Source organism: Lucilia sericata, unplaced genomic scaffold, assembly GCF_015586225.1.
Source record: "Lucilia sericata isolate MDLA Ls3-8-SP2 unplaced genomic scaffold, ASM1558622v1 Contig002167F_arrow, whole genome shotgun sequence".
Classification (NCBI taxonomy): Eukaryota; Metazoa; Arthropoda; class Insecta; order Diptera; family Calliphoridae; genus Lucilia; species Lucilia sericata.
In genome coordinates, this window is record NW_023996007.1 from 9,263 (window position 1) to 18,388 (window position 9,126).

The 9,126-nt window shown below is 34.0% G+C and overlaps 1 protein-coding gene across 1 annotated transcript; it reads left to right on the forward strand.

The window, feature by feature from the left end:
• Positions 1–5,020: 5,020 nt before the first annotated feature.
• On the forward strand, positions 5,021–5,974 carry LOC119613535 (homeobox protein Hox-D4a). Its single transcript, XM_037969555.1, has one exon. The coding sequence runs from the start codon at positions 5,021–5,023 to the stop codon at positions 5,972–5,974; it is 954 nt and encodes a 317-aa protein (XP_037825483.1).
• Positions 5,975–9,126: the final 3,152 nt, after the last annotated feature.

A 9,126-nucleotide genomic window follows, 5' to 3' on the forward strand; every position in this document is an offset into this window, starting at 1 on the left:
TAGACTAGACTATAGACTAGACTATAGACTAGACTATAGACTAGACTATAGACTAGACTATAGACTAGACTATAGACTAGACTACAGACTAGCTAGGACTAGACTATAGACTAGACTATAGGCTAGACTATAAACTGCAATAGAGGGCTAGACTATAGACTATATTATAGGCTAGACTATAAACTGAAATAGAGGCTAGACTATAGGCTGGGACTAGAGACTGGGTTACTTTGTTTTGATTTAATGCAAAATACCTTGTGTAGGGTACCTCATTGACAGATCTCAAAGGATCATGCCAATTTTAAATAAAAAATCTTTGCAAAACAAAAATTTCTTAAGCAATAAAATAAATTTGACATTAAAATGTGTTAAGTACCTACTTATAAATGTCATTAAAGGAGTCTTCGTCATTCCTCTCTCTAAACGTAAAGACCCTCCTCTCTATGACAAATTTTCATGTTTATTGGTTTATTGTTAAAATTACACAATTAACAAGATTTTATAGCCACTTAACAGACTCAAATGCACACACTATAAAAAAAAACACACACATAACAACGACAACAAAAACAACAGATCCTTTGTGTGTGTCCTTTCATTCATTTATTCATTCATCATCGAGTGATCGAACACACTCGTGTTCAGTTTTATAAGAATTAATGTCAAGAGACAGAGTATTCAATACAGAATTCTATTGATTATAAAATATACAAAAGAACAATTAACAAAAAATAAAATTCTTATAAAACTATAAGTAAACCAATATATTGTACAATAATACCATGTTAATAACAAAAACAACAAATTAAATAAATAAAAAGGATCATAAAAACAAAAAATAAGAAAATCTGTTTAAAATTTCATTTGACAAATAAACAACTATTAGAAACAATGTTCATAAAATCAAACACAGAACATTTTGCCGCCAAAATTTCTAGGAATTTGACAAAACATTGTAGACATTTAGGCGTCTTTTGGTCTGGTTTAGTTCATTCTATAAGAATAAAAGTCATAAGGATCAAACACAGCTTATATAAGAAAAGGAATGTAAGGAAAAAAGTCCTTATTTGTCAATCGTTTTAAAGAGATTTAAGTATTAGTTTTGTGTCATTTGTGTGTTCTTTTTTGAATATTTTAAGAAAAAGAATTTGTCATTATGAAATTCTTAGGAAAATTAATTGCTTTAACATAAAATTGCATATGATTGAAAGGATCTACTAGGAGTTTTCAAGAATTACGCAAAGGTTAACTACAAATTATTACAAAGAAAAGGTGAAATTACATTTTTATAAATTTTGAATGTGTTTAAAGGATCTTACGATCTTTCGAAAATGTTTGCTGAACAAAATCTAGAACTGGATTAGAACAGAACTGGAAATGAACCAGATCTGAACTAGAACTGAACTAGAGAACTAGAACAGAACTAGAACTGAACTAGAACTGAACTGGAACTGGAACAGAACTGGAACAGAACTGGAACTGAACTAGAACTGAACTAGAACAGAACTGAACTAGAACTAGAACTGAACTAGAACTGAACTAGAACTGAACTAGAACTGAACTAGAACTGAACTAGAACTGAACTAGAACTAGAACTGAACTACAACTGAACTAGAACTGAACTAGAACTGAACTAGAACTGAACTAGAGCTGAACTAGAACTGAACTAGAACTGAACTAGAACTGAACTAGAACTGAACTAGAACAGAACTAGAACTGAACTAGAACAGAACTAGAACAGAACTAGATCAGAACTAGAACAGAACTAGAACAGAACTAGAACAGAACTAGAACAGAACTAGAACAGAACTAGAACAGAACTAGAACAGAACTAGAACAGAACTAGAACAGAACTAGAACAGAACTAGAACAGAACTAGAACAGAACTAGAACAGAACTAGAACAGAACTAGAACAGAACTAGAACAGAACTAGAACAGAACTAGAACAGAACTAGAACAGAACTAGAACAGAACTAGAACAGAACTAGAACAGAACTAGAACAGAACTAGAACAGAACTAGAACAGAACTAGAACAGAACTAGAACAGAACTAGAACAGAACTAGAACAGAACTAGAACAGAACTAGAACAGAACTAGAACTAGAACTAGAACAGAACTAGAACAGAACTAGAACTGAACTAGAACTGAACTAGAACTGAACTAGAACTGAACTAGAACTGAACTAGAACTGAACTAGAACTGAACTAGAACTGAACTAGAACTGAACTAGAACTGAACTAGAACTGAACTAGAACTGAACTAGAACTGAACTAGAACTGAACTAGAACTGAACTAGAACTGAACTAGAACTGAACTAGAACTGAACTAGAACTGAACTAGAACTGAACTAGAACTGAACTAGAACTGAACTAGAACTGAACTAGAACTGAACTAGAACTGAACTAGAACTGAACTAGAACTGAACTAGAACTGAACTAGAACTGAACTAGAACTGAACTAGAACTGAACTAGAACTGAACTAGAACTGAACTAGAACTGAACTAGAACTGAACTAGAACTGAACTAGAACTGAACTAGAACTGAACTAGAACTGAACTAGAACTGAACTAGAACTGAACTAGAACTGAACTAGAACTGAACTAGAACTGAACTAGAACTGAACTAGAACTGAACTAGAACTGAACTAGAACTGAACTAGAACTGAACTAGAACTGAACTAGAACTGAACTAGAACTGAACTAGAACTGAACTAGAACTGAACTAGAACTGAACTAGAACTGAACTAGAACTGAACTAGAACTGAACTAGAACTGAACTAGAACTGAACTAGAACTGAACTAGAACTGAACTAGAACTGAACTAGAACTGAACTAGAACTGAACTAGAACTGAACTAGAACTGAACTAGAAATGAACTAGAACTGAACTAGAACTGAACTAGAACTGAACTAGAACTGAACTAGAACTGAACTAGAACTGAACTAGAACTGAACTAGAACTGAACTAGAACTGAACTAGAACTGAACTAGAACTGAACTAGAACTGAACTAGAACTGAACTAGAACTGAACTAGAACTGAACTAGAACTGAACTAGAACTGAACTAGAACTGAACTAGAACTGAACTAGAACTGAACTAGAACTGAACTAGAACTGAACTAGAACTGAACTAGAACTGAACTAGAACTGAACTAGAACTGAACTAGAACTGAACTAGAACTGAACTAGAACTGAACTAGAACTGAACTAGAACAGAACTAGAACAGAACTAGAACAGAACTAGAACAGAACTAGAACAGAACTAGAACAGAACTAGAACAGAACTAGAACAGAACTAGAACAGAACTAGAACAGAACTAGAACAGAAATAGAACAGAACTAGAACAGAACTTAGAACAGAACTAGAACAGAACTAGAACAGAACTAGAACAGAACTAGAACAGAACTAGAACAGAACTAGAACAGAACTAGAACAGAACTAGAACAGAACTAGAACAGAACTAGAATAGAACTAGAACAGAACTAGAACTAGAACAGAACTAGAACTGAACTAGAACTGAACTAGAACTGAACTAGAACTGAACTAGAACTGAACTAGAACTGAACTAGAACTGAACTAGAACTGAACTAGAACTGAACTAGAACTGAACTAGAACTGAACTAGAACTGAACTAGAACTGAACTAGAACTGAACTAGAACTGAACTAGAACTGAACTAGAACTGAACTAGAACTGAACTAGAACTGAACTAGAACTAGAACTGAACTGAACTGAACTAGAACTGAACTGAACTAGAATTGAACTAGAATTGAACTAGAACTGAACTAGAACTGAACTAGAACTGAACTAGAACTGAACTAGAACTGAACTAGAACTGAACTAGAACTGAACTAGAACTGAACTAGAACTGAACTAGAACTGAACTAGAACAGCATTTACAATGATTGGTGTCGAAGAGCGATTCGATCTGTTAGTAGTGAGGTCAAGAGGGGCGATTTCTCATAGTTTGAAGTTCTCGTCATAACGATAAAAGAGCAGTTTCTGGAAATGTTGAAGATTAGTAAATAACTCCCATCTTAGTAGACTAAGGAATCCATTATCAAACGAATCCACATGCGACTTGTAATAAACGCACTCTACTGCTTTATGCAGAACACAGAATTAATTGTATTGGAGTGTAAAGTCCACATCTTTTCGACCTAAGGCATTCCTGTTCTTATAATTCACCGTCCTCTGTTTCATTATAAATCTCAGCTTCTCACTTCAATCAAATTTTCAACCTTCTTATTACACTTTTTTCAACATCCCATTATCCTTAACCAAAAATTACTAAATTCTTTACAAGAATATAAAATTTAAATTAAAAATTCATAAAAATATTATTGAAAAATTTAACTACCATATACGAAAAGCTTTACGCGCCAAATTTACTTTTCATTATAAACTATTAAAACACCCAAAAATCGTTTTAAACAAATAAGCATGAAGCATAAAATTTGAAATTGAATTAAAAATTTGGAAAACTAAAGACAAAAACACAATGGGAAAGAATGTATGAAATTTAAATAGAAAAAGGCAGCATGCCAATAGCAGAAATAATGAATGAATGAACTCAGAGATAAACGGGTACCTGCTTTTTTGAATAGAGAGAGAGAGAAACTTGTGTAAGGGCGGAGCAATTACAAATCATTAAAAAAAATTTTGAAAAACAACAACAATAACAATTTGTCAGTGAATTTGAAAAGATTTTTGAAAAAAGAAACAATGGTGGACTTGAAGCAGCAACAACAACAACCCTCAAATTATAATTTGTTGTGGTAGGAAGTTGGAAGGCATACAACAACTAAAACAATTATTTTCTAAGGTTTTGGTGGAAGATAGTGTGTGTGTGTGTTAAGCAGGGGTAGTTTTTTTCGGTTAAGGGCTGCTGAGCTATATAAACCAGGATCTTTGAAGCAAAGAGCATCAGTTCACTTTCAGTCGTGATCATCTCAACAACATTTCTCTTAACAAATTCTTTTAATTTAACGCGTTTTTATTTCACCAAAAAGTAACGAAAATGTCTCGCTCATTTTTAATGGATTCTTTACTCAGTGATAGCATGCCTCTTAATAAAAAGGATACTATGGTTTCTCCTACCGCCGGCCCATCCATGGCCGCTACTACTGCAGCTCATGCCGCCGCTGCAGCAGCTGCTGCCGCCATGTTACCCAATATACCCATGTTGCCTTATCCAGCCAGCTATGTGGGCAGCTATTTGTTTTCCTTGGGCATACAACAACAGCAGCAGCAACAACAACAGGCTGCAGCTGTAGCAGCCGCCGCTGCTCTCCAGCAACAGGCCTATCATCCTTATGCCAATTTGATTTCTCAAAAACGTAAACTATCAGCTACATTCGATAACTATTCGGCTCCCCAACATCAACCTATATCTCCACGTTTGGCTCCCACCTCCATTTCCTATGGTTCCATCTTACCTCTAGGAGATAATGGCTACTGTACTTCACCCTCGGCTTCTTCCTCTACCTCTACCATGGATTATCCTTGTGTGGAAGAACAACAACAGCAAAACAAACGTTATAAACATGATTCCTCCTGTTCTCCCTCCTCTTCGCCTTTGAAACCCAACATGCCTTCCTCCACCTCATCGAACAACATTTCCACCAATTCCCATAACTCTGCTTTGGAATTGACTCCTGTAGTCTCGGATTATGCTGATTCCAGTAAACGTATACGTACCGCTTTCTCTAGTACCCAATTATTGGAATTAGAGCGTGAATTCTCCATGAATGCTTATCTCTCGCGTCTAAGACGCATTGAAATTGCCAATCGTTTACGTTTGTCGGAGAAACAAGTTAAAATTTGGTTCCAAAATCGTCGTGTCAAGCAAAAGAAGGGTTCCGATTCACCCACCTTTAACGGATCCAGCAATAGTCCCTCCCAATCTCCTGCTCATGAAGATAATTCACCATTGAAATATACCGACGGAGCTTTTGTGAAACAAGAACATTAAGTTCAAAATTTGTTCTATTAAAATCGTTGTAAATTTTGTAAATTGTATATTTATATTTGAGGTTATGTAGTGTTTTAACAAATTTAACGAATTTTTTTATTATATAAGTTTTTAATTATAAGAAAATGTTTACAAATTATTAAAAATTATTGATAAAAAATTAAATTTTCTTAAGAGTTTTTATTGAAATGATGGTTAGAGGAATAGAAAAAAAGCCGTCGGCTTTTTAAAAGAAAACTGAATTGAAATTTCAAAACCTTAAAACTATAGAGAACCGTTATCGTGATCAAAGTGATCATAAGCAGTTTCTTTAAAAGATTCAAATATACTTTTCATAGTGATCCTAATGATCTTTAAATATAGAGATCATAACGTAAAACAAGTTTATCCCATCTAACTTGCGCCATAGATCGAAATGATCTCCTTTATAAACTGTTCTGTCGCTCAGTTAATGCATGGGAACTCAATGATTCATTACCACGAAATATAATCCTGAAATCAGAAAGAATAAAGTAATGAAAATCATATTCAAACTGATTTTGTCAAGCTTATCCGTAACTGCTTAATGGAATAAGAAAGAGACTGATATTCCATCTCATATTCGTTAGTGATCCAACTGATCTTTACTGAAAATTACTCAAGTAACTCATTAAGAAAGATGTGTGGCAGTCCACGGATCTGCAATTGATCTTTATTTTAAATTGCTCCGCTAATTCATTTAAAGCTGAGTGGGAATGTAGTTTGATACTTTCTGCGGCAGGAAAGCGGTAGTTAAGTGTTATTTGTTCGCTCTGACATTCGCCAGAGACCAAAATGATCTTTTTTTTAAATGTTGAGACGACTTGGTATTAATTGTCCGCGATCGAAATGATCATCTTAGAAAGGAGCTTAACCGTACCGTTAAAAGACCAAGAAGAGTTATGTAAGTTTGTTTTTCGATTCCAGCTATCAACTGACAGGAAATGATCATCTTCGAATGGAGAGCCCAATGCTGAAAAAGATCAATATTTCAAACTGCTTAAACGTTCTGTTAAAAGAGAAAACGGAGTTAAGTCTGTTTCTTTCTATGGAAGAGAACACAAAGCAGAAAATAATCTGCATTTTAGAACTAGTCAAACGTTTAATTTGAATGAATTTCACTGGGAACTCGTTAAGAGAGAGTTTTTGATCTCAGGAGGACTGATATAATTGGTTATCAGAGATATCTGTTCCCAGCATGTTAAACTTCTCCATTCTGACATTCTCTAGCGAGAGAAACTTTAATTTAAACTGATCAGTAGTAAAATTTATGTTGTAGTATAATTATTATTAGGGATCTGATCTTCCTTTAATAATTTACCTTTTTGGTGTCTATGTGCGGAGAAAAGTATTCATTGGCATTCATTCTATACTACATCCCCTAAAACACTAGATAGTTCTCATAAAGCTCATCCTCTGGATGGACTTATGATAGAGTTGGGGAAATAATTGATCGACAATAAACTTCATAATGAACTAAATGACTTTATGTCTAATGTAAGACTGCAAACAGAGAAGATTTAAGGTAGAGTTGATCATTTAAGTTGCACGATCGTATTAACCCTAGACAGTTCTCTTATAGTTCTTCATCTTCTAAATGGACTAGTGAAAGAGGTTGAAAAAATCTCCGTCGGCAATAAACTTCTAATGATTTAAAAGACCATAGGTTACTTGTAAGATTTCGGATACAGCACGTTCAATGCGAAGCTGATCATTTAAGTTGAACGATCGTGAAAATGCCAGACAGTTCTCTGTCTAGATGGACTAATGAATGGGCTGAAAAAAAAAGAATTAAAAGGCCATAGATCACTTCAGAGATTGCGGATAGAGAGGCTTCAATGAATATATTATCATTTATGTTGCGCGATCGTGAAAACGCTAAATAATATAAACCCTGAACTAGTGAAATAGGTAGAAAAAACTTCGTAAAAAATCAACTTCTAATGCCTTAAAAGACTTTAGGTCACTTTTAAGATTGTGGTTAACGAATATTCAATGAGGAGTTGATCATGTAAGTTGCACGATCGTAAAAACGGTAGATAGTTCTCCCTTTAGATAGACAACAGTAAGAGGTGAGTTAAGAGATCATCGGTTAGTTGTAACATTACGGACAAGAAAGTTTCAATGAAGAGTTGATCATTTAAGTTGTACGATCGTGAAAATGCTTTATAGTACTCTTAAAGTTCTCTCTTTAGATTAACTAGCGAAAGTGCTGGGAAATTTTCTGTCAGTTCGTCGACAAAAAACGTTAGAATAAATAAAAATGCCACAAGCTACATGTAAGATTGCGGTTAAAGAAGTTTTAATGAAGAGTTGATCATTTAAGTTGCACGATCGTGAAAACGCTAGATAGTTGTCATATAGTTCTCTTTCTAGATGGGTTAGAGAAAGAGTTGGGAAAAAATGCTTCAATTCTTCAACAATAAACTTCAAATATACCACAAGTAAGACTGCGGATGGAGTGGTTTCGATGAAGAATTTATCATTTAAGTTGCACGATCGTGGAAATGCTAGATTGTTCCCTTAAAGTTCTCTCTGTAGATGGACTACTGAAAGAGGGGGGAATAAACTCCGTCAATTTGTTGACAATAAACCCTCCATAGGTCACATGCAAGACTGCGGAGTTGAATGATAAGTTGCACGATCTTGACAACGATAGTTAGTTCTCTCTCTCTAGACTCCACATAATCAATATACATATGATTGCAGATATTTTCAATTGAATTATTTGCTTCTTTTTCTTTAATCTCAACAAAATATTAACAACGATTCAGTTTATTAATTTCATCCTATAACATGATTTAGTTCTATATATAAAAATCCATTTTAAAACAAACTTAATTTAACGCCTATTACTAAAAGAAACAACAATAAATTTCCGTTAACTAATTTCAAACTCATACGGAAGTATTTATTGCTAACAATTATCCTCAGATTATCCTGAGAATGTTAGTAATGCTTGTCAGCTTAAAGCAGATTGACGTACATATGTAAAATACACATAGATTGAGACAACCAAAACTACTCATTTGCAGCAAACAAATGAGAGTAGTTAGTGTAAATGATATGTATGAAATATTTTAAGCTGACAATTGTGTCTTTTATTTTAGTATAAATGTCAAAAATTATATGAA